The sequence below is a fragment of the Zingiber officinale genome, chromosome 1B (assembly GCF_018446385.1).
Source record: "Zingiber officinale cultivar Zhangliang chromosome 1B, Zo_v1.1, whole genome shotgun sequence".
In the NCBI taxonomy this organism is placed as follows: domain Eukaryota; kingdom Viridiplantae; phylum Streptophyta; class Magnoliopsida; order Zingiberales; family Zingiberaceae; genus Zingiber; species Zingiber officinale.
Genome location: NC_055986.1, coordinates 148176762 through 148201965, shown reverse-complemented (window position 1 = coordinate 148201965; position 25204 = coordinate 148176762). Strand labels below are relative to the sequence as shown.

Sequence of the window (25204 nt, the reverse complement as noted above, 5' to 3'; positions counted from 1 at the left end):
AGCTATGATCCAGTCCGGGTCAGGTAGTGCTTCTTCTATTGTTTTTGGTTCGATTTTAGAAATTAGGGCAATCTGATTGTGGATTCTATAGGAGGATCTAGTTCTGACTCCTAGGTTTGGATCACCCAAAATTTGATCAGATGGGTGAGAGGTACTGGCCCTAGTTGGTCTTATAAGTGGGTCAGGGGCTGGTTCCTCTAGTTTATTAAGATTTGGTTGAATTTCATCATCTTCTATATTTCTTGGATCAATATCAACATTCTCATTTATATTTGGTAGATTATTTTCTTCATCAAATATTATATTAGTTGTTTCTTCAACTTTTAGGGTGTTTTGATTGTAGACTCTATAGGCTCGACTGTTTGAGGAGTATCCTAAAAATATTCCTTTGTTAGATTTGGGTGTGAATTTTCTTAAGTAATCTTTAGTATTTAAAATGTGAACTTTACATCCAAATACTTTTAAATAATTTAAGTTAGGAATTTTATGATAATATAGTTCATAAGGAGTTTTCTTGTGAAATTTGTTGATCAAGATTCTGTTTTGAATATGATTTGCAGTATTTATTGCTTCAGCCCAAAATTGGTGATTTAAATTATATTCATTTAGCATGGTTCTAGCGGCTTCTTGTAGTGTTCTATTTTTACGTTCCATTAGACCATTTTGTTGGGGGGTTCTAGGACATGAAAATTCATGTTGATATCCATTTATTTTAAAAAGTTGGGTAAACCTATGATTTTCAAATTCTCCCCCATGATCACTTCTTATTTGTTTAATTTTAGTGTTTTTTTCATTTTCTACTAATTTGCAAAAATTACTGAATATTTCATAGGTTTCATCTTTTGTTTTTAGAAATTTTACCCATGTGAACCTAGAGTAGTCATCAATTATCACTAAACAATACTGGTTTTTGTTTAGTGACTTGGCTCCATGTGAATCAAATAGGTCAAGGTGAAGGAGCTCAAGTAAAGTGTTAGTTCTTTCTAGATTGGTTGACTTATGTGTTGACTTGGTTTGTTTTCCTTGTTGACAAGCATTACAGATTGAGTTTTCAATAAATTTTAATTTGGGCAAACCTCTAACTAGACCATTATGACTCATTTTTGAAATGAGTCTAGTGTGAGTGTGACACAATCTTCTGTGCCACAAATCAGTTTCCTCTTCTTGTGTTAGAAAACACTTTGTTGAGGATGTCGGTAGATTAATTGAATACATATTATTTATCCTAAGTCCTTTAAGTAAGATTTCAGGATTTTCAATGTTTTTAACTAAACACTTGGTTTTGTCAAAAGTTACTAAGTATCCGCTATCACACAATTGACTTATACTTAGTAAATTAAACTTGAAATTTTCAACTAAAAGGACTTTTCGAATAATAAAATCGGAGTTGAGTTCGATATTACCTCTTCCGATTACCTTAAGTTGACCTTCGTTACCGAATGCAACTGATCCTAAGTTCTTGTACGTGAGTTTAGTAAACTTCAATTTATCTCCAGTCATGTGTCTGGAGCAGCCACTATCCAACATCCATTGATCCAATTCCTACATAGGACGTGGTTGAATTGTTTTAATGGATTTCACGATAGTTAAATTGAAGTAAACTTGTTAGAGATAAATTTTGAAAGATTTTTGAAATTTAGTTTTGAAATAATTTTGAAGTTTAATTTCATTTCGAAGTTTAGTTTTAACATTTTTTGAAATTGAGTTTTAAAATAATTTTGAAATTGAGTTAAAATAATTTTGAAATTTAAGATTTTAAAATAATTTTGAAATTGAAGTTTTTTTAAAATAATTTTGAATTTTAAGTTTTTAAAATAATTTTGAAATTTAAGTTTTTAAAATAATTTTGAAATTTAAGTTTTTAAAATAATTTTGAAATTTAAGTTTTTTTAAAAAATAATTTTGAAATTTAAGTTTTTTTAAAATAATTTTGAAATTTAAGTTTTTTAAAATAATTTTGAAATTTAAGTTTTTTAAAATAATTTTGAAATTTAAGTTTTTAAAATAATTTTGAAATTTAAGTTTTTTTTTTTTAAAAAAAAATTTAAATTTCTTAATCATCTCACCCGACCTAAATTTTCAATCAGGTAATCCTATAATTGTTGTGAGATAAATTATAATTCAATTTTAAGGTTTGGGTTAACTTTGTGTTAGATTCAGGTTTAGCTTTGGGTTCAACAAGTAAGCATTCTTTGGATAAACTTCTGGGCTATGGTGAGTCACAAGGAACTCATTAAAGTAACCATGCCTTCGAGGTTTTCCAAATAGTCCTACCCATTGAGCTTAGTACTAAACCTTGGTCTAACTAGTTAGGATCCATTTAAGGGTAGCTTCGGTCAGTTCCACTTGGCCAAATGCACCAGGTCGAAGCCATATCTTTCTAGACATGCGATGCCCAAGTTTCCCTAACGTACTATCATCCAAAAACTTCACTAGTACTGTGGGTCAAGTTAATCCTTGCCTTTTAATCTAACCTTAATTACCCTGTCGAGTAATCTACTCTTGTTTTACCCACTTCGGGTAGATTAGGTTCAGTTACCCTGCCGGGTAGTTTAGTTGGGGGTGCCAGCGAGTCTGGATCCTCCATCTTTATTTTGAGTTTTAATTTAATTTCAAATCTTGAATTTAATTTTAAATTTTGAAGTTGATTTTAATTTTGAATTTTGAATTTATAATTTAATTTTGAATTTATAATTTAATTTTGAATTTATAATTTAATTTTGAATTTTGATTTTAATTTTTAATTTCAATTTAGAATTTTGAATTTAATTTTAATTTTGAATTTAATTTTAATTTCAATTTAGAATTTAGAATTTTAAATTTTTAGGATTGTTTTTCTTTTTGCTCCCCCTGGATCATGGCCTCGATATGGTATATCGAGGTAGTATATTTGATCCTTCGGAACCCAGTATTGGCCAAGTCCAACTTGATTGACCAAGTTAGACTTGGAGACCCATGCTTGGACTGATTTAATACTTTGTTTGTTTATTAATGATAAATAAGATCTATATTTACTTTTGTATCCCAGCCCAGTTCTGTTGTAGACGACTCTTTGTGTCCCAAGAATCAAGTCCAAATTCTTGGAGCCCAAAGTAAACCGTTCTAAGGTATTTTCTAAATCTTTAACCTGATTTGTTAGACTTGAATTTTCTTCCTCAAGTTTTTGAACTTGAGTTGGAAATTCAGTCTGACTCTGGTCAGGTGAGGGTTTGGTGTCAGCCACTTCTTTAAGGACACTTACTTCCTTTAGAAGTGACTTAACTTTCAGGTTTGACTTAGCTAATTTGCGCAATAAATAGCTAACTAAAATGTTCAACCGGGAGATACTTACAGCGGGGTCTTCGGAAACGGATACGGATCCGTGGCTTTGCTCGGACTCTGCCTCAGACTCGCTCTCGCATCCGTATTCGACGACTTGGTCCCGGGCCATTAATGCGAGTAGACTCGTTTGTTCGAGCTCGTCGTCGTCGTCCTCCGATGAAGATTCATCCCATGTTGCCTTAAGGACCTTTTTCCTTCTTTGCTTTTTGACCTCCTTCAGGTTAGGGCAGTTGGATTTGATGTGCCCTTTTTGGTTACACCCGTAGCATGTAACTTCAAACTTCATCTTTGTATTTTGTGGGCCTTCCTTTGATTTTACTGCCTTCTTTAGATCTCTTTTGTCGAATCCTTTCGTCTTGTAGAGCTTCTTCACGAGGTTTACCAGCTCGGTTGTAATGTCACCTTCTTCAGCGTCAGAATCTGGTTCAGCTTCCGATGCTGGTTCGGTTCTCCGTCGTGGTCTCGGTTCCCGGGTTCGGCTTGTACCTGCTGTTGGTGCAATATCCCTCAGGTCAAGGGTGACCTGGTTAACCAAGCTGAGTTTTGGTTAGGGTTTAGATGTTTGACAATAAGACATCAATCGAAGAAGAGTCAAGTAGGTCAAGGTTGACCGGATACTTGACTGGGAAGTCCTAACTGGCATGTTAGGCAGAAGGAAGTCCTGGTGAGTGAAGCCAGGTGAAAGTCCTGGTGAGTGAAGCCAGGTGAAAGTCCTAGTGAGTGAAACTAGGCAGATGGAAAACCCTGGTGAGTGAAGCCAGGTGAAAGTCCTAGTGAGTGAAGCTAGGCAGAAGGAAATCCTGGTGAGTGAAGCCAGGTGAAAGTCCTAGTGAGTGAAGCTAGGCAGAAGGAAATCCTGGTGAGTGAAGCCAGGTGAAAGTCCTAGTGAGTGAAGCTAGGCAGAATGAAAACCCTAGTGAGTGAAGCTAGGTGAAAGTCCTGGTGAGTGAAGCCAGGTGAAAGTCCTGGTGAGTGAAGCCAGGTGAAAGTCCTAGTGAGTGAAACTAGGCAGATGGAAAACCCTAGTGAGTGAAGCTAGGTGAAAGTCCTGGTGAGTGAAGCCAGGCAAGGAAGGAAATCCAGATGGATCAAGGATGATCGGACATCTGGTGTTGGGAAGTCCAAGTAGGTCAAAGGGATTGACTGGATACTTGGCAAGGAAGGAAGTCCAGATGGGTCAAGGTTGACCAGACATCTTGTGGAAGTCCAAGTAGGTCAATGGAGTGACCGGATACTTGGCACGACGAGTAAAAGTCCAAGTGGGTCAAAGGGATTGACCGGACACTTGGTGGGGAGTCCTAGCAGGTCAAGGGAGTGACCAGATGCGAGGCATGATGTACCAACAGGTCAAGGTTGACCGGATGTTGGTGAGGGAGGTTTGGGACTTGGTTTTGGGCAAAAACCAAGTGCTGGATCGATCCGTGGATCGATCCAGGATGTGGATCGATCAGTGGATCGATCCAGATTCTTCCCAGCGAACAGAAAGCTTCTGGATCGATCCGTGGATCGATCCAGAGGTCCCGATCGATCAGCCGATCGATCGGGACGATGCTGCTTCGCGCGATAAGCGCTGGATCGATCCGTGGATCGATCCAGGCGCGTTTCGATCCGTGGATCGATCCAAAGCCTCCCCGATCGATTCGGAACATTCGAATCGATCGGGATCCGACCGTTGCGTCGGGTTTAAAGCCGCAGGCGAGCATGGTCTTCGGCAGAACTTTAACGACAACTTCTCAGATTCTCACCAGCTCCTCCACAGCACTCACAAAGCTCAGATCGCCAGTTCTTGAAGGATCTTGGAAGCTCTCCAAGTCAAGAGGCGGATCAAAGCCAAGAAGAGAAGCTAGGGTTAGGGTTTGTACTCATTGTAAAGCTTGTAAGCTTCTATTTCTTGTACTCCTTCCCTTTCTTCTTGTATTGAGTCTTGTAGGGCTTCTCCGCCCTTGGTAGTTACCACAAAGGAGGTTTCATAGTGGAGGGTGCGTGCGTGGTGTGGATTCTTGGACTAGTCACCTCCTTTGGAGGTGGATACCAAGTAAAATCCTAGTGTTAGCGTGGTTGTATTTGTTTCTTTATTTTCCGCTGCACATCCAAGAAGAAACAAGCAACGCCAAGCAACGAAGCACACGAAGCGAACGCGACGAGCTATTCACCCCCCCCTCTAGCTACTTTTGGTCCTAACAAGTGGTATCAGAGCAAGGTTGCTCTTCACCGGAATCATCGCCGGAAGGGTCAAGCATATCAAGAAAAGCTAGAGGGTGAAGAAGTTGGAGCAAATTCTTCAAGTTCAAGATTTTATCAAGCTCAACTTCAAGATGCAATTCCAAGATGGACTTGGATTTGACACAAGGGTGACTCCACCATACACCTCTACAAGCTTCGATTCTTGGAAATCAAGAATCGAAAACTTTCTTATGATGGAGATAGAGCAATGGTTTGCTCTTACGGAAGGCTTCGAAGCTCCAACAAATTCCAAGGGCAAAGCTCTAAAGAAAAGCAAATGGAGCCCGGAGCAAGTCCAAAGGTGCAAGGCCAATGACAAAGTGACCAAGCTTTTGGTCAATCTACTGCCAAGCACCATCCTTTGCAAAATTGGAGAATTTGAAGATGCAAAGGATCTTTGGAGCAAATTGGCCAAGCTTCATGAAGAGATCCCCTCCACTGTACAAGATCAAGAAGAATCCAGAGAGGGTGACTCTTTGGAGCAAGACCAAGAGGAGGATTCCGAGGTTGAGAGATGCTCAACCTCCGAAGAAGAGGAAATCCAAGAAGCTTCATCCTCAAGGGAATGCAACGAAGGGAACAAGGAGGGAGCATACTCCTTGTTTCATATTCAAGATGATGAAGCCTCCACCTCTAGGATTGAGGGGGAGCAATCCTTGGTGACACCGGATCAAGAAGAAGAAGAAGCTTCTACATCCGGGTCAAGAGAAGAAGAGGAGGAAGAAGCTTCTACCTCCACAAGTCAAGAAAAATCAAATGGAGGAGAATCAAGGTCCGATCAAGAGGAAGCTTCTACCTCCGGACCCAAAGAAAAAGATGCCACTCCTATGAGCAAAGGTATAAATATTTCAATTAATAATAAAAATCATATTATATGCTTTGAATGTAGGGAACATGGGCACTACAAGAGCAAGTGCCCTAAATTAGCCAAGCAAAAGGGCCAAGTGGCACAAAAGGGCAAGGTGAAGCCCAAGGAGACCATCCCCAACACAAAGAAGAGCAAGGAGCATATTATATGCTTCTCTTGCAATCAAAAGGGGCATTATCGTAGTCAATGCCCCAAGGGGAAGAAGAAGGTCAAGGCTCAAGGAGGCACTAGTCAAGGGGGAGCCTCCAAGGTAAAAAGGAAGGTAACTTTCATTGAGCCTATTCCTTTGCAAAATGGTAAAAAGCATGATAGTTCTAATTTTTATCATTTTAATGCAATTTACCATGAGAATAGAAAGCATGAGGGCTTTAAGGAAAAGCATGTGGCCCTACATGCTAAGACTATCACTCCTAGGGTTAGGAATGTAGGTAAAAGTCTAGGCAATAACTCTAAGGATTTTAAATACAAGCCTAGAAACCAAAATGCTCATGGACTTAATGAAAAACCAAATTCTAAGGATTTAATGATAGAAAATCAAGTCTTGAGATCAAGACTTGATAAAATGGAAAAGACCCTAAAAAGGATGGAAAATATCCTAAAAGGGCAAGATGAGCAAAACCTAGGGCTAGGAAAGTCAAAGCCATCAAATAGCCATAGAGGTTTGGGATACAAACCAAAGGCTAAGAAGGATGTGCCTAGTTATCATAGGGTTCCATATAGTTATGGAACAAACCCTAGGTTTAGTGGTCAAGTCAAGAATACTAGGGAAGTCATCCCTAAGAGTATTTTTGCAACCAAAGTGACTAAGACTTCTAAGAAGTCTAAGAAAGTCACGAACAAGGTCACAAGGGAGGCTATCCCTAGGGTTGACCTAGAAAATGTGACCAAGGCTTCTAAGAAGCCCAACAAGGTCACTAGGAAGGTATCTAGGGAAGTTATCCCTAGTGAGTACCTAGAACATCCAAGGAGCACCAATAGGTGTTGGGTTCCTAGGAGCATCTTCTCTACCCCATAAATGGGTTAGAGAGTGTCAACTCCAATTAGAAGGGTAGTTAACCCAACTTTGAGGAAATTGACACTCAAGGAGCATTTTCAAGGTTTTTGTTAACCTTTGAAAATGAAATGGAACTATTATTTACTCCTTGAAAGAGTAAAATGTGCCTAGTGGTGAAAATTTGATTTTAATCTTAAAAGGCACATATTGGGAAATTCATAAGAGCTACCAAGTTGGGATTTTGGTATGTTCTTAGAAAATTAAAGGATATTGAAGCCTTATGTTGAAATGCTACTCTTGTGGACAAATGAAATATGCCGACATTTGAGGATATGCTTAATTTCGACGGGCATAAATTAATCAAGGGAATTAGAAATGCCAATTTAGGCTTTGACACTTTCTTGAAGCACCTTAGGGCAATCTAGGTTTAAGTTGTAAGTTTAGCTAAGGTTTTAAAGATACTTAGATAGTTAATCTAGGTATATTTTATTCATGCTAAATCTTGCCATGATTGTTTGCCCATCATGTGTCATGACATCATGTCTATTTTTGCGTTCATGTTTTATTATGAAAAATCCAAAAATACCATGTCATGACATTCATACATCATGTAATTATAGGACATTTTCTTTTGAAAGTTATTTTATTTTGATGTATGCCATAACATTATCATGCATTAGTTTAATTCCTTGTAATTAAGGATAAATGGCATTTAACAACACTTATTAACAAGTGACATCCTAGGTGGATGTCTAATATCTTTGAAATGTCTAGATAGATATGCATGATCCCTAGATTAGGGCAAAAACAAAATCTACATCTCACAAAGACTATAAGGTGACTTGTATGTGCTTTAGTGCACATTAGATACAAGTGAGATGTTAGGATGATGAACAAAGCTCAAGATGTTGATTTAGTGCATTCATTTGAGTTTTTAAGTTCATCAAAACACATAGTTATGTGGTTTCCCATCATTGGGAAAGCTAATGTACAAGTCATGTGCATTAAGCCCAAGGAATATGGTGGGATATTGGCTTTGAAAAAGTTTTTAAAATGATTTTGGAAAACCTTGGTGAAGGCTATTTTTTGATAGTAATCACCATTGAATAGTTAGACACAAACTTGAAGAAAACACTAAAGTTTTTGCAAGTTTTCAAGTTTGTGTCAATCTTTGAAAATATGATGTATTTTCATAGAAAACTATTTTTCCTTGATAATATATACCCTAAACAATGTCTACACGAAATTTCATAATTTTTGGATTTTTGTAGAATTTTCTAGGGGTTTCGGTGAGTGAAATGGAATTTCAGCAACTATCGAGTCTCGATCGATCCATGGATCGATTGAGTGCCTGAATCGATCCATGGATCGATTCGGGGCAAATCTGCGCACAGAAGCTCATGGATCGATCAGCCGATCGATCAGGTAGTCTGAATCGATCGGTGGATCGATTCAGAAGGTTCAATCGATTGAACCCAACTCCAATCGATCCAAGTTGCTTGATTTGGCTGGGAAAGCCTGATTTCAGCACTTTGAACCTATTTTTAGTCTAGGTACTCATTCCAAACCCTTAAAATACATTTGGATACATAAAAGGGTGTTTTCGTGTTGAAAACAAGGATGGAATGGTAAAGGAAGGCTAAGTTGAAGTTTAGGTTGAGGTTTGTTTCAAATTTTGAACATTTGAACCTCAAAACTTCTAAATCTGGGTTTCCTAAAGGTTTAGGGATTCCAAGTCATTGTTGGTGCAATGACAGAAGTTTCCACCATATCTTTAGGGGAGGGACTCTTTAAAGACATGAAAATTATTTTCATGAACCTTGGAAGGTGGTTAACCTTCTGTGAACTTGCTCAAGGTTGAGCATTTAAACTTGAAATGGGGATAAATGGGGAGTGGATATCCTCATCATTTCAAGTGGGAACTCAAGATGTTAGAAAATGCTCAAGGTTGGGTATTTGTCTACATTGAGGAAGAAGTTAAGGATAAATGAAGGGTATGGGACCTTCAATATTGAGTTGATCACAATGAGTAAAAGTGTGATCACGATGAGCAACTCTTCAGGGGGAGAGTCTTCAACAAATGGAGTTGTTGAAGTGTGCCCAAAATTGGAGCATAGGTTGATGTGTGTCCAAAGACGGGTTGATGTTTTTTTTGTAGGGGGTTGATGTGTGCCAATAGGGGGAGAATGAAAGGAAGTAAGTTAGGTTTTCCTTACCTAGAGGGAGGAGTTTGCCCTCTTAGGGGGAGAATGGAAAGCTTAATTTATGGGTTCATTACCTAGTGGCATGAAGAAGGAGGCTATAGGATTAGCCTAACTTACATGTGAGATTGTAAGTGTTATTGTGGTATTGTCAAACATCAAAAAGGGGGAGATTGTTGGTGCAATATCCCTCAGGTCAAGGGTGACCTGGTTAACCAAGCTGAGTTTTGGTTAGGGTTTAGATGTTTGACAATAAGACATCAATCGAAGAAGAGTCAAGTAGGTCAAGGTTGACCGGATACTTGACTGGGAAGTCCTAACTGGCATGTTAGGCAGAAGGAAGTCCTGGTGAGTGAAGCCAGGTGAAAGTCCTGGTGAGTGAAGCCAGGTGAAAGTCCTAGTGAGTGAAACTAGGCAGATGGAAAACCCTGGTGAGTGAAGCCAGGTGAAAGTCCTAGTGAGTGAAGCTAGACAGAAGGAAATCCTGGTGAGTGAAGCCAGGTGAAAGTCCTAGTGAGTGAAGCTAGGCAGAAGGAAATCCTGGTGAGTGAAGCCAGGTGAAAGTCCTAGTGAGTGAAGCTAGGCAGAATGAAAACCCTAGTGAGTGAAGCTAGGTGAAAGTCCTGGTGAGTGAAGCCAGGTGAAAGTCCTGGTGAGTGAAGCCAGGTGAAAGTCCTATTGAGTGAAACTAGGCAGATGGAAAACCCTAGTGAGTGAAGCTAGGTGAAAGTCCTGGTGAGTGAAGCCAGGCAAGGAAGGAAATCCAGATGGATCAAGGATGATCGGACATCTGGTGTTGGGAAGTCCAAGTAGGTCAAAGGGATTGACTGGATACTTGGCAAGGAAGGAAGTCCAGATGGGTCAAGGTTGACCAGACATCTTGTGGAAGTCCAAGTAGGTCAATGGAGTGACCGGATACTTGGCACGACGAGTAAAAGTCCAAGTGGGTCAAAGGGATTGACCGGACACTTGGTGGGGAGTCCTAGCAGGTCAAGGGTGACCGATGCGAGGCATGATGTACCAACAGGTCAAGGTTGACCGGATGTTGGTGAGGAGGTTTGGGACTTGGTTTTGGGCAAAACCAGAGCTGGATCGGGATCGATTCAGAATGTGGATCGATCGATGGATCGATCCGCATTCCCAAATCAGAAGCTCGGATCGATCCGTGGATCGATCGAGGTCCCGATCGATCACCGATCGATCGGGACGATGCTGCTTGGAATAGCCGGATCGATCCGTGGATCGATCCAGCGCTTTCGAGCAGAGGCGCTCTGGATCGATCCGTGGATCGATCCAAAGCCTCCCCGATCGATTCGGAACATTCGAATCGATCGGGATCCGACCGTTGCGTCGGGTTTAAAGCCGCAGGCGAGCATGGTCTTCGGCAGAACTTTAACGACAACTTCTCAGATTCTCACCAGCTCCTCCACAGCACTCACAAAGCTCAGATCGCCAGTTCTTGAAGGATCTTGGAAGCTCTCCAAGTCAAGAGGCGGATCAAAGCCAAGAAGAGAAGCTAGGGTTAGGGTTTGTACTCATTGTAAAGCTTGTAAGCTTCTATTTCTTGTACTCCTTCCCTTTCTTCTTGTATTGAGTCTTGTAGGGCTTCTCCGCCCTTGGTAGTTACCACAAAGGAGGTTTCATAGTGGAGGGTGCGTGCGTGGTGTGGATCCTTGGACTAGTCACCTCCTTTGGAGGTGGATACCAAGTAAAATCCTAGTGTTAGCGTGGTTGTATTTGTTTCTTTATTTTCCGCTGCACATCCAAGAAGAAACAAGCAACGCCAAGCAACGAAGCGCACGAAGCGAATGCGACGAGCTATTCACCCCCCCCTCTAGCTACTTTTGGTCCTAACACCTGCAACCAACGCAATACCTTTCTCGGTTGGCTGTGCATTAGTCTGCTCATGAAGTTCAAATTCACTAAAAAGTTCATCTAGTTTTAAAGAAGATAAATCCTTGGAAACTTTGTAGGTATCTACCATTGATGCCCACAATGTATTCCTTGGAAACGAGTTTAGGGCATACCTTATTACGTCCTGATTTTCTATCTTCTGGCCAATTCCGTGAAGAGAGTTAAGGATGTCTTGTATTCTCGCGTGAAGAGAACTCGCCGTTTCGCCTTCCTGCATTTTTAGATTATATAATTTATTAAGCAAAAGATCTCTTTTACTTACCTTGGTGTCGTCAGTGCCTTCATGGAGTTCGATGAGCTTTTCCCAGAGCTCCTTTGCAGAGGAGAACGGGCCAACTCTGTTGAGTTCTTCCTTGGTAAGACCACACTGGAGGGTGCAGGTAGCTTTGGCGTTGCCTTCCACCTTTTTTATTAGAGAAGCGTCCCACTTCTCGCAGGGTGTAGTTTTGCCGTCGTCATCGATTGGCAGTTTCAGTCCCGTCTTTATGATCATCCACGTTTCGAATTATATCTTTAGATACGTTTCCATTCTTCCCTTCCAGTAGCCAAAATCCTCTCCGGAGAATAGCGGGGGACGTACAGTGCTGAAACCCTCTTGTTGGGCCATTTATAATATGTAACAAAAGAAAACAACAGAATATGTTCCAAGACTAAGTCTTGGATTAGTAGTGCTGGAATAAAGAATAATAAAAACGAACTCGAGTGGTGTTGCACCTACTTCGAGCAAAAGTCGATTCGAGGGAAAAAAAATTAGAATATAGCTATAAGGCCAAATTCTAATTCGACTCCGAAAACGAAAAAAAACTGCGAAAAATCTGTTTTGAAAGATGGTTGCACCAATTCAAAACGACCCCGCTCTGATACCAATTGTTGGATCGAGACGAGCTAGAGGGGGGGTGAATAGCACTCGTGGCTATAATCGTTCGATTATCGGAATCGTAAAACGTAAGAGTTAATGCAGCGGAATAAAATAACACAGAGAGACAAGGGATTTTTACTTCGTTCGGAGCCTATGACGACTCCTACTCGAAGGCCCGCGATCCTTGATCGCTTTCCGTGGGCAACAACTATAAGCTCGACAAGAGTACAAGTATTACAGTTAAGTATTAAAAAGAATACAGTTATACCGACGACAATATCGTAATTTGAAGATTCAGAGCTCCGGGTCGTCGATGTCTCGCAACAGCACTTTGGAATCGTCTCGTGAGCAGCTTGTAGCAGTAAGATCACTTGAAAGTTGTTGTTTGAAGCTGCTGGTCGAGACCCCTTATAAAGGGGGTTCAAGGCGCCTTATACTGTTCACCAAGGCGCCTTGAACGAGCCGAGTCACCCGCATGGATCAACACGGACTTGGTCGAACTCTATCTGGTTCAAGGCGCCTTCAGCCTATCCAAGGCGCCTTCAACCTCCGGTCCAAGGCGCCTCCAGTCTGCTGCGCTGGCCTTTTCCTGGCTCGCACCCGAAGCGCCTCCAAGCTCCATGGAGGCGCCTCGGACACTGTTCATCCGAGTTGTAACTTGCCCCTTTGTTCCTGCAAAATGTGTTAGTCCCAAACACATACCCTGCAAAACAAAGTTAGCACAGAAACATAATGAATGATAATAATAAAAGTTTTGACAGCATTCGAACTGTCCGGGTCTGACTTCAGGTTTCCTACCGGAAACCCTAGGTCGACCCGACGCCTACTGTTCCCTCTACGGGGAACGCGTCCTCACCTACTCCACTCAGGAGATTTACCTGTTGCCAGTACGATCCTCCAGATCGACTGGACTTTTGCTCGGCACTCGATGCTTCCGGACTTTCTGCTGAACATCCGCTTCACCGGCCAGTTCAGACTTTCACCTGGTTCGCGACACCAGGACTTTCCACCTAGGGTTACCACCCCCTAGGACTTTTACCTGAAGCCATCGATGTAACGACCCACCTTCTACACTACTACTACTCTCTAAAGGTGGACGCTACTTAACTACTTAACCGGTGTGATTAAAAACCACATGGAAACTCTACCGAAAAATTTCGGCAGAATCTCCCCTGTACCGGTGACCTTAAACTGATATACAAACACTATATACATCAGCCACAGGCGGCTGGAACATATATTAGACAACCACGCAGTTTATATATATGAAAAAGAATCAAAATACTGAAAGAAGTAACTCTATCAATGCATGATAAAAGCACTCCAATGAAAAAAACCTATACAAATTCTAAATTCTTTTAACAATTCAACGGAAGCAATCTTAATAATTTTTTTAAAGCTAAGTCCCAAGGTCTCTCCATAGTCCTGGCATCACACACCGTCACAGCATCTCCTTGTCGTCTTCCTTTCATACTTTAGCTTTTCCTTTATCTGCAGTAGGAGAAAGTGCAGTCTATAAGCATAAAGCTTAGTGAGCGCTATCTAACTCACAAAAACTCGATATGCATGTATACAAATAAAAACATGCTAAAACTGAATGCTAATATGTAAAGCTACTCATGCTCATAAATAGCAAAGAAATCAACTAACAGAAGACATCATACTATCTGATATACTAAACATGTGTAGCTAATCATGCTCATAAGCTAATAAAGAAAGCAAACTAACTGGAATGCTAACATATTAAGCAAAACATGCTCATCAACTAGCAAATAAACAACATGTAAGAAACTAAACATGTAAAAGTTGCTAGCATAAAAGAAAGCTAAACTTGCTGATCTTTAAAACAAAGTGAAACTTACTTCTTTTACTCTAAACTTATTCTTTTATTTCACTTGTTTAAAATTTATACTTTAATACTTGAAAATAATAATCAACTTCTCTTGGGCCCAGGCATAGTACCATTTTATGCGCGTTCCCTAATAGGTTGGGGTAGCGAGCCGCCAATCCTAAAAGAGCAGACATTGGTCTACCAGGGCCAAGACCTTGGAATTGGACACCTGGATTTGTTTAACGACAACCTTGGAAGTCGGGTACTAGCCTCTTCTTAAAAGTAAAATACTTATTATCTTAATTACTTCTTTAAATGCCTTGGCATATTAATAAGCACCTTGTGTGCTAAAATCCCTAAAATCTTGACTTTGGGATTTACTTAAGGCCTTGGCCTTTTCTTTCTTTTCTTTTTCTTTCTTTTTACTTGTTAATGCTTCTAAAAGAATTTGATAGAACTCTTATTTTATCACTAGAATACATGGTTGTTCATGCTTATTAAAATAGCAAATAAAAACCAAAGAAACTGCTCATGTGTATCTAGTAATAAAGAAAACTGATCATGCTCAACTCATAGCAATTAAAGACTACACATGCTCAATAATAGCAAATGAAAACTAGAAAATCTGCATATAAGACTAATACAAATCTGCACTGTGAATGTTACAAAATTCTACAAACATTCCTACCTCGAGAGGAAACTATTGAGGCATATATGCACCTACGAAAAATTAGGCTGAATTCTATACCAAAATCATGCCTAATGAGCTAGAGAAAAATGGATATTGCTTCTACTTAAACTCGATGTTCACTAACTACTCAGCTAAATCCCTAGCAACCATTCTGCACAATAAATTGCAAAATAAAGGAATCAAGCTTGCTGAATTCTTGCAACAGAACACTTGGAACAGGATACTAGCAACATCAACTACGGTTTCATTCCAACATTAACAGGATACTTGAATCAAGAATGCATGCTACTAAACTTCAATTAAACAGAACCCTAATAAAAAAGGGAACAACATGGCAGCAACCAACACAAGCAACCCGAAACTACAACTCTTCCCCTGTTCAATTTCAACTGCCCTATATCTAAAGGAACAAAAATGCCTAGTTTATACCATTATTTCCCTTCTTTGAAGTACACGGCAGCAAACACACAAGCGATTTCACAGCATGCTTCAAAAATCAAAAGACACAAGCACAATCTTTACAGCATGATTCGAAATCAAGAAGAACAAGTCCGGAAACCCCTCCTACTACATGCTTCAGAAATCCATCTCACGACAATAAGCATAAAACCAAAATCCTTAAATCTCGGCAGCAAGGAAAACAAATCTCGGAGCTATCCTACTGCAGGTGAGTAGCAACTCACCGACGATTCTTGGACTTACAACCGACGGAGGAAGAAAGGGGAAGACTTTTAGGGCTCGGCGGCTTGCAAAATTTTGGCTTCCTCTTGTACCCGCGAGCTCCTCTCCGTCGGGATAACCACCCACGGTGAAGGATGACTGGAATAAGGCTTCGCCGGCGCCGAAGACCCAAGAACTAGCTTCCTCTTGGTTTCCGCCGAGAGACGGCGCTGTCGCAAGGGAGAAGGGGAGAAACAATTTCGGGAGAAATTGTTTTGGGTTTTGGAAAATCAAAACCTAATTCCCTTTCTTATACTCAGGTTATAATTAATTACTATCTATGCTTTAAATTTATTTTTCCCCATACTTAGTTAACAAAGCGTGCGCAGCCCGGTTGGTTGGCTGTGTCCGGTTAGGTCGGGTCCAACCTGAGGTCATGGGTTCGAGCCTCGCCTTCAACTCTTTTTGTCAAAATTTCTTTCTTTTTGTAACATACTAAACGACCTCCAAAAATTACGTAAAAATACTCTAAAAATTTCTAAAAATCTCTAGAATATTTTAAAAGTATTTCCAAATATTTTTATGGACATTTGGAACTCGAAACAGGGAAAATTGGGTCATTACAATCGACCTGCCAAGGCTTTCCGCATAGGGTTACCACCCCCTATGACCTAGGGTTACCACCCCCTAGGGTTTTACCTTGCCTAACCGCAGTTAGGACTTTCCTGAAACACTCAGCAAAAGCTGTCAGATAACAAAGCACCTTAACTTTGAATCCTTTGCCATTATCAAAACTTAGGTTCGATCGTCGGATGCTTCCCGCACCAACAGGAAGTTTCCTATTTTGGCATTCCTTGGGTGGCCAAAACTTGTAGGCAAAGAAGAAGGTTCGGGTGGATTTCATCTTGGTAGATCGTCGCCACATGACGTCCAAGAGAAGGAGAGGAATACAACAGAAGATCAAGAAGTCTTTAGCTGCAAAGAAAGGTATAACTAATTATTTGTTTCCGCTGCATAATTAGTTTGTGTTCTTTGTATGGATCCTGAAATACCAACACAAGAGGCTATCGATTTTGTGTTTCGATTTTATGTTTCTATTGTGGTCTCTATAGTTAAACCTAAGTTACTATAATAAGTTTAATATTCAATTTCTTTGAAAGACTTTGTCTAGGAAGTAGTGAATGATCCCATACTAAAGAAAGTCGAGTGTCTCGCCATGTTTAACCTGGAAGCCAATCTTTGAAATAGATATTTAATCAATTTCTGTAATATGGTTTAATTTTTGAAGAACACATGGGTTGAACTTGGAGTAAAAATGTTAAGTTCTATTTCCAATCCAAGTTTAACTTCTGAAGAACAACTTGGATTAAAAAATTATTAAGTTTCGTTTGCAATCCAAGTTTAACTTCTGTAGAGCACATGGACTGTTAGGAAAAGTTCTGTTCTTGTACAAATGTTTGAACAAGGAAAGCAGAACGGAATTCCAAGTAGCACCCAAGACTTTGGGTGGATAAAAAGGCTTTTAATAAGAGGCTACAACAGGGACCTAGAGGAAGAATTGATTTCGGCCTCCTGATGGACTTGAGCTTCCTATGTTCGACCCGAACACCCAACTCAAGTTCATCACTAGGTACTTGTTTTAGTTCATATAGGGCCTTTTTTAACCTAAAGATATGGTTTGGGTGGTCCAAGTTCTCAAATCCTGGGGGTTGACTAACATATACTTCTTCCTTAATGAACCCATTTAAAAAAGAGAATTTTACATCCATTTGGTATAACTTGAATCCTTTATATGCTGCATAGGCCAGCAACATTCTAATAGATTCAAGTCTGGCCACGAGGGCATAAATCTCATCATAGTCTAGCCCTTCTACTTGGCTGAATCCTTTTGCTACTAATCTAGCTTTGTTTCTTACTATTTTTCTCTTATCGTCTAATTTATTTCTAAATACCCATTTAGTATTAACTATGGTTTTATTTATGGGTTTAGGTACTAGTTCCCAGACCTGATTTCTTTCAAATTGGGCTAACTCCTCTTGCATTGCTAATACCCAGTCTGTTTCTGGTAAAGCTTCTTCTATATTTTTGGGTTCGATTTTAGAAATGAGGGTTATTTGACTTAGGTTTCTATAAGATAACCTAGTCCGAACTCCTAGGGTTGGGTCACTTAAAATTTGGTTAGATGGATGATTGATACTTATTCTTGATGGTCTTAAACTAGGGTCAATAATTGGTTCTTTTGTTTCTCTAGATTTCAATTGAACATCTTTATCATCCTCTGTGTTTGGATTAAGATTTTCATTTATTGAGTTAGGTAAGTTATCTTCTTCCTAAAAAATTACATTAATTATTTCTTCAACTTTTATGGTACTTTTGTTATAAACTCTATAGGTCATACTGGTTATGGAATACCCTAAAAAGATTCCTGGAGTTGATTTTGATGTAAATTTACATAAGTAGTCCTTAGTATTTAAAATATGAACTTTACACCCAAACACCTTTAAATAGTTTAAGTTAGGGATTTTATTGTATATATTTCATATAGAGTTTTATTTTATGTTTTATTGATTAAAATTCTATTTTGAATGTAACAGGCTATATTAATTGCTTCAGCCCAGAATTGATTGTTTAAGTTATAATCATTTAACATGTATCTAGCGGCTTCTTGTAGGGTTCTATTTTTGTGCTCTACTATACCGATTTGTTGAGGGGTTCTAGGGCATATCCGTTAATTTCACAAAATTCAATAAATTTAAGGTTATCAAATTCTCCCCTATGGTCACTTCTAATTCTTTTAATTTTAGTATCTTTTTCATTTTCTACTAAGTTACAAAAGGTTTTAAAGATTTCATTGGTTTCATCTTTAGTTTTTAGAAATTTTACCCAAGTAAACCTTGAGTAATAATCAATTATTACTAAGCAATATTAGTTTTTTACTTAGTGACTTGGCTCTATGTGAATCAAACAGATCTAAGTATAGGAGCTCAAGTATTGAATTAGTTCTATTTAAGTTGGTTAACTTGTGGGTTGACTTGATTTGTTTACCCTGTTGACAGACATTACAAATTAAATTTTCTATAAATTTTAATTTGGGCAGACCTCTAACTAAGCCATTTTAACTCATTTTTGAAATGAGTCTGGTATGAGTGTCACCCAATCTCCTGTGCCACAACTTAGTTTCCTCTTGTTGTGTCAATAGACAATTTAGTGAGGAGGTTGGTAGGTCAATTGTATAGATATTCTTTTTCCTAATTCCCTTAAGTGTGATTTCAGGATTTTCAATGTTTTTAATTAAGCATTCAAATTTTGAAAACGTGACTAAGTACCCTGAGTCACATAACTGACTAATACTTAGCAAGTTAAAATTGAATTGATCAACCAGTAAAACTTTTCGAATATAGAAATCGGAACTCAGTTGGATATTACCAGTTCTGATTACCTTAAGTGTACCATCGTTGCCAAATACAACTGACCCTAGGTTTTTGTACTTCAGCTTAGTGAATTTCAATCTGTCTCCAGTCATGTGCCTGGAGCACCCGCTATCTAACATCCATTGATCCAAATCTTTATGTTCCTACACATAAAGTATTCGATTTGATTCAATTTGACGGATTCAGGAGATAGTTTGATTGAAATTAACTCCTTAATATCCATCTCACCTAGTCTAATTTATCAAATATGGTATTCCTATGGGTAATTGTGAGATGGTTTTGTATTAATTGGATTAATCAGATTTAGGTTTAAGTTATGAATTGGTTGGGTTGATTTAGATTAAGTAATATTAATTAATTATGATTAAAATAATTAATTATATTGAATTAAGTGAGATTAATTTAATCAGTTTTATTAATTAGATTTGTTAAATTAAGTTAGTTGATTTGTTAATTGGATTAATTGATTTAATTAAATAATCTAAATTTTACTTAAGTCCATCTCACCCTTTTCTAAGTTATCAATCAGAGAACCTTATAGGTTTTTGTGAGATGGTTAATTTTATCTTTGATTTAAATTATCATCTAAGGATTAATTTACATTTGAGTTAGACTCAGGTTTTTTAATCAGTCAATTAAATATTCATTTCAAAGATTGGCTTCCGGGCTGTGGCGAGGCACTAGGCCTTCTTGGGTATGAGATCATCTACCACTTCTAAACAAAGTCTTTCAAAAAAATTGAATATTTAATTTTCCTTTTAAAACCTGTAGATCAAACTAGTCAAGTGTAAATTACGCCTAGGTCCTTATCTAGCCTGATCTAAGCATTTATAATAAAAGCAGTAAAAGTAATCATCAAACAATTCTATCTGTTGATAAGAATGGTTTTTCTATTGGCTCCCCCTGAATCATAGCCTCGATAGGGTCTATCAAGGTAATGGATTTGATCTTTGGGGATCCAATATTGACCAAGTCCAATTTGATTAATCAAGTTCGACTTGGGGACCCATGCTTGGGCTAATTTTCTATTAGTTCTATTTATAATTGATAAATATGACTTGTATTTGCGTTTAGTCTTAAATCCAAGTTTGGACCAGTTGTAAACGACTCGCTGTTTTCCAAGAATCAGATCAAGATTCTTGGAACCTAGAGTGAACCGTTCCAACGTATCCTTTAGTTCTTTGACTTGATTTTTCAGGCTAGAATTCTCTTCCTCAAGCTTTTGGACTTGAGTTAAGGTTCTAGTCTGAATGGGATCAGTCAAGGGGCTAGGGTTTGTCACTTCTTTAAGGGATGTTACCTCCTTTTGAAGTGATTTGATCTGGATATTTGATTTAACTAACTTGCACATTAAATAATTAATTAAATTGTAAAGTTTATCTATTTAACAAGTACTTACAGTGGGCTTAGGCCCTTCGGAAATGGATAAGGATCCGTGGCTTTGCTCGGACTTAGCTTCCGATTTGCTTTCGATTTCCGATTCATCACTTGTTCCCGGGTTGTAAGTGCAAGAAAGCTCGTCTACTCGAGTTCTTCGTCGAAATCTTCTGATGAGGACTCGTCCCAAGTTGCTTGCAGTACTTTCTTTTTTCTTTACTTCTTTGCTTCCTTTTGGTTCAGACAGTTGTCTTTTACGTGCCCCTTTTGGTTGCAGTTATAGCAGGTTACTTTGAACTTGACTTTTGGACTGGCTTGCACCGTCTTGGATTGAATTGCCTTCTTAATGTCCTTCTTTGTGAATCACTTTTTCTTTCTGTAGAGCTTGCATACTAGGGTGACGAGTTCAGTTGCTATCTCGTCGTCATCATCTTCTGATTCCAATTCTTCTTCGGACTTTGGTTCGGTTTTACGCTTTGTTTTTGCTTCCCGGGTTCTGCTTGTACCTGCAATCAAGGAAATACCCTTATCGGCTGAGCGTGCATTAGTCTGTTTATGCAATTCAAATTCGAAAAAAAAGTTCATCTAACTTTATTAAAGAAAGATCCTTGGATACCTTGTAAGCATCTACCATGGATACCCACAAGGTATTCCTTGGAAAAACGTTTAACGCATACCTGATTATGTCGCGGTTCTCCACCTTCTGTCCGATAGCGTGGAGGTCGTTGAGTAGGTCTTGTATACAAACATGAAGTTGGCTTGCTGACTCACCTTCCTGCATTTTCATGTTATACAATTTATTCAAAAGCAAATCACGTTTGCTTACCTTTGTGTAAGAAGTGCCCTCGTGCAGCTCGATCAGTTTTTTCCATAGCTCTTTCGCGCTTGAGAATGGGCCAACTCGATTCAGCTCCTCCTTTGTCGGTTCACATTGAAGGGTACATGTTGTTTTTGCGTTGTCTTATACCTTCTTTATTGTGCTTGCGTCCCAGTTCTCGCACGATTCAATCGTCGGTTAGATAACAAATAACTTTAACTTTGAATCCTTTGTCATTATCAAAACTTAGGTTCAATCGTCGGATGCTTTTCGCACCAACATTATAGGCATGTCAAGCAAGGATAAATATCATGCAAATTGAATATACCTCTGAGAAACTAGACCTAACTATCAGTTCATATACAAAGCTAATTATAAGATTATCTAAGCTTTAAAAAGCAAAGGTGATAGTCATAAACAAATATTGCAAATCTTTGGTACTATCTGTGAAATTACTAGACCATAAAGCTCTATAGGTCATATCTTAGACAGATGTGAATAACATAATAAAACAATTTGGAAGAGCAAAGAACAGTAATTATTTGGACCAACCACTATAATCCGGTTGGGGAAGTGTTCAAAGTACAAATAACTATAGAAATGTGAACATAAGTTAAAAGATTGTAGTGTGAACAATGTCTCAATAAGAAAACAAAAGTCAAATACAATCATGTTACAAATACATGACACTTGATCCTTTTTTTAGGTTAACCTGACCCACATTTTCATAAAGTGTTTAAGGGCCACTACAAATACAAAAACTAGTGACCAAATCCAAATCTAAATGAACTAGATTCTACTTTTAGGGTGGCCATTTCTATTGTGGAAATAACTTATATGTGTGGAAGTTTCAAGGAATTTCATAAGAAAAATTAATTGTTTCCTTTGTTTAGTTGTGAGGTGAGCAAAAATTCTTTTCTCTTTTCAATCCTTGTTATTTTTTTCTTCACTAGATTGGGTAGAAGGTCACTCAATTGAGTGGAACGTAAGCTAGATTTGTGTGTATGTTCTGCTCAAGGGAACATCAGATGATCAAGTGGAAGGGGGCTGAGTTGCTGAGGCATTGGGGATGAGAAAATTCAAGGAAAGTCTAAAGAGGAGCAAATCGAGATATCTACGAATGAAAGCTATAATTGTTGCTAATGATAGTAAAAGTTCTTTGAAAGTGCTATGAATTAAATCAAAATCAATCACCGATCAAGAAATCTGAAGTTCTAACCCTAGACAATCATTGATCCTCTTAATTCCAACGAATCTTCAACGAAATCAAGAAGAAAAGGGTTTGAAAATGAATCTTGAATTCTAACCATTATTGATCATTGATCCTATCGATTTCAACCAGAATAGAATCACAATCTTCAACAAAGTTGGACGTTTGAATGTTATCCTCAAAAAGAGCAATTTCATTGAGCCAATATGTACACAGTAATTAAAAACATCTAAGCGTGCGAGAGAAGAAACGGGATACTGCGAATGAATGGAAAACCTAGTCGCCGATCCTTGCCATTCTGAATCCGAACTTGACGGACGATGCGGAGTTGGACAAATCGCCAAAAAACTCTTGCCTCAACATTTGCCGCATGTCGTCGGTGACCTTGTTGGCCAGATTGGAGTTGGATGACTTGCCGCAGAAGGCCATGTGGGTGGTGATCGCCTCCTCGAGGACTCCGGCGGTGCTCTCCGTTGCCTCTGGCTCAGCTTGTCAGCATGGCTTCGGCCTCCGCCGATGGCATCCATTGCGAACAATCTCCCTTTTGCCGAGTTTGAATTCACAGAGAATATATATATATATATATATATATATATATATATATATATATATATATATATATATATATATATACACACACGTGAGTTTTTCGAGTCGGCTCGAAAAATATTCGATTCGTATTCGAACCGAATTCGAACATGTTCAAATTTTTTTTCGAGTGAAACTCGAACCCAAATTATATTGTTCGATAGTTTACGAGCTACTGGCTAGCTTTAATATTTTATTAATATAAATTAAATATATATTAAATAAATCAATTTCAAACCTTTCGAGTAGTTTTTTTAGCACTAGTTCGAATAGTTCTCAAACACATTCGAATCTTTTGAACCGAACTCCAACTCGAGCCTAATTCGAACCGAACTCGAACATAAAATTTTAAATTTTTTGAACTTCAAATAGAGCTCGAACTAAAATATATCTATTTCGAGCCGAATTTGAACCTTAAATTTTTTAACATATTCAGTTCGATTCGATTCATTTACACGCCTAGTCCTGATAGGCCTACCGAGGACAACTTTGACCATAACTCCACCAAAAATTACAACTAAAAAAACAATTCATACATAACTTTTAATGATAAAAAACAATTTTAACTATTTATTTTATTTATAACTCCACCATTACCACCACCATCATCACCACCACCATCGACTATTTTTTACTGTGCTTCATTGTGATTTTCGTATTAGCAACTTCTGACACTTGTGATGCAATTACTTGCAACGCCGACACTCGTGACGTTTTACTCTGAATGCAGTCCATGGCCCTTACTGTCCTATCTATGCCATTGTGGTAATTTCCGAACTCAGTTTTTTTTTCACCATGGTAGAGTACTTCCGTACGCCGAGCAATATCGGGAATCGGCATCTTAGGGTTCCTGCCACTGAATTAAATATTTATGAATAAATTTAATATTTAATTTATTAAAAATGTATTTAAGTTAATTTAATATATATATATATATAATTCAATAAATAAATAAATTTAAAAATTTTATTAAATAAATAAATATAAAATTTTTATTAAATTAAATAAATAAATTTAAATACATATATATATATTTAATTTTTTAATATTCATAAATAAAAATTCTAAATTATTCACGTATAATATTTAAAAATAAAATTTATAAATCATTTTACCTTTCTCCTAACTCATATTTCTGAGTATGAAGGTAAACCCTGATCATCACTCCCATTATGGCCGAATAGGATGTTGAAAACAGGAGAGATAATCCAATAAATAAAAGAGATAATACCCCTGGAAATCAATCACAGATAGAGAGAGAGGTGTTAATTAAATGCCCATTGCATGATAATAACAGAATAAAGACTGCTCTTTTATGCAAGGAATCAATCACACCTTTAAGCTTTTCGAAGACACTTTTTATCTTTTCGAAACAGATTTCTGGAGTACCTATGTCGAGTCTCCGCGGAGGCTGCGAGAAAAATATAGAAAACGTAGTTTTATCATGCATGAAGCTAGCTAGCTACCTGGTTTCAGAAATTAAGTCGGAGAGAATTTTAAGATTTAATTATTTCCGAAAGACGAGAAAGAACTCTTCACCTCCTTCATCATCTCGTTACTAGTTGGCGAAACGGGATCTGAAGACGAGTGAGAATCGCCCACCTTCTCCATTCCGTTGCAATTGCTGGATCAGAGGAGGGAGAATAATCCGATCCCCCTTATTTATAGAATGATTAATGATCTTAGATGTCAGAGGAAACTTCCTAGAAGCTGCAGCTCGATAATGAATGAAAAAGAAACTACTTTCTGTCGACAAACAGATAATATACAATATATATTGAAAGAAAAGTAAACCAGAGCTGTTTCTTAATTTGACTTCCCGGCCCTATAGAATGCGTCGATTGTTCAAATACCAACTTCTAAAAATAAAATAAATCCACTAAAATTTTCAAATATTTATTACTCCATTCCGAACTTATATCGTTAAAAAATATAATCTTAGATGTTTATTTTATTCGTAACTCCATTATGGACGACACCGACAGCACCTATTATGAACAACTCCAATTATTATTATATATGCGGCGGACGTGCGAAGGCATCTGTTTTTTAATTTTTTAAGTATTAATTAAGAATTACGTTTTAATTTTGACAAATTAATGAATAAATTTTTTTTAAATAGAAGTTGATCTGCAAATAGGCTAATAGGCTATTTACTATGAATATTTTTCGTTTTATCATGATTATCAGTGAAAATTATATATCACCGTCCCTTGTAT

The 25204-nt window shown here is 38.1% G+C and overlaps 1 protein-coding gene across 2 annotated transcripts; it reads right to left on the bottom strand.

The window, feature by feature from the left end:
- Positions 1-13665: 13665 nt before the first annotated feature.
- Positions 13666-24661, bottom strand: LOC121984577. Of its 2 annotated transcripts, none has more exons than XM_042537586.1 (4): positions 24525-24661; positions 24321-24396; positions 24101-24218; positions 13666-13871 (listed from the first exon to the last, which is right to left on the bottom strand). In XM_042537586.1, the coding sequence occupies exons 1-4, from the start codon at positions 24594-24596 to the stop codon at positions 13868-13870; spliced, it is 270 nt and encodes an 89-aa protein (XP_042393520.1). In that variant the 5' UTR covers positions 24597-24661; the 3' UTR covers positions 13666-13867. The 2 variants fall into 2 exon arrangements, with proteins under 2 accessions (XP_042393520.1, XP_042393514.1); XM_042537580.1 differs by lacking the exon at positions 13666-13871 and adding an exon at positions 23497-23841.
- Between the last annotated feature and the right edge of the window lie 543 nt (positions 24662-25204).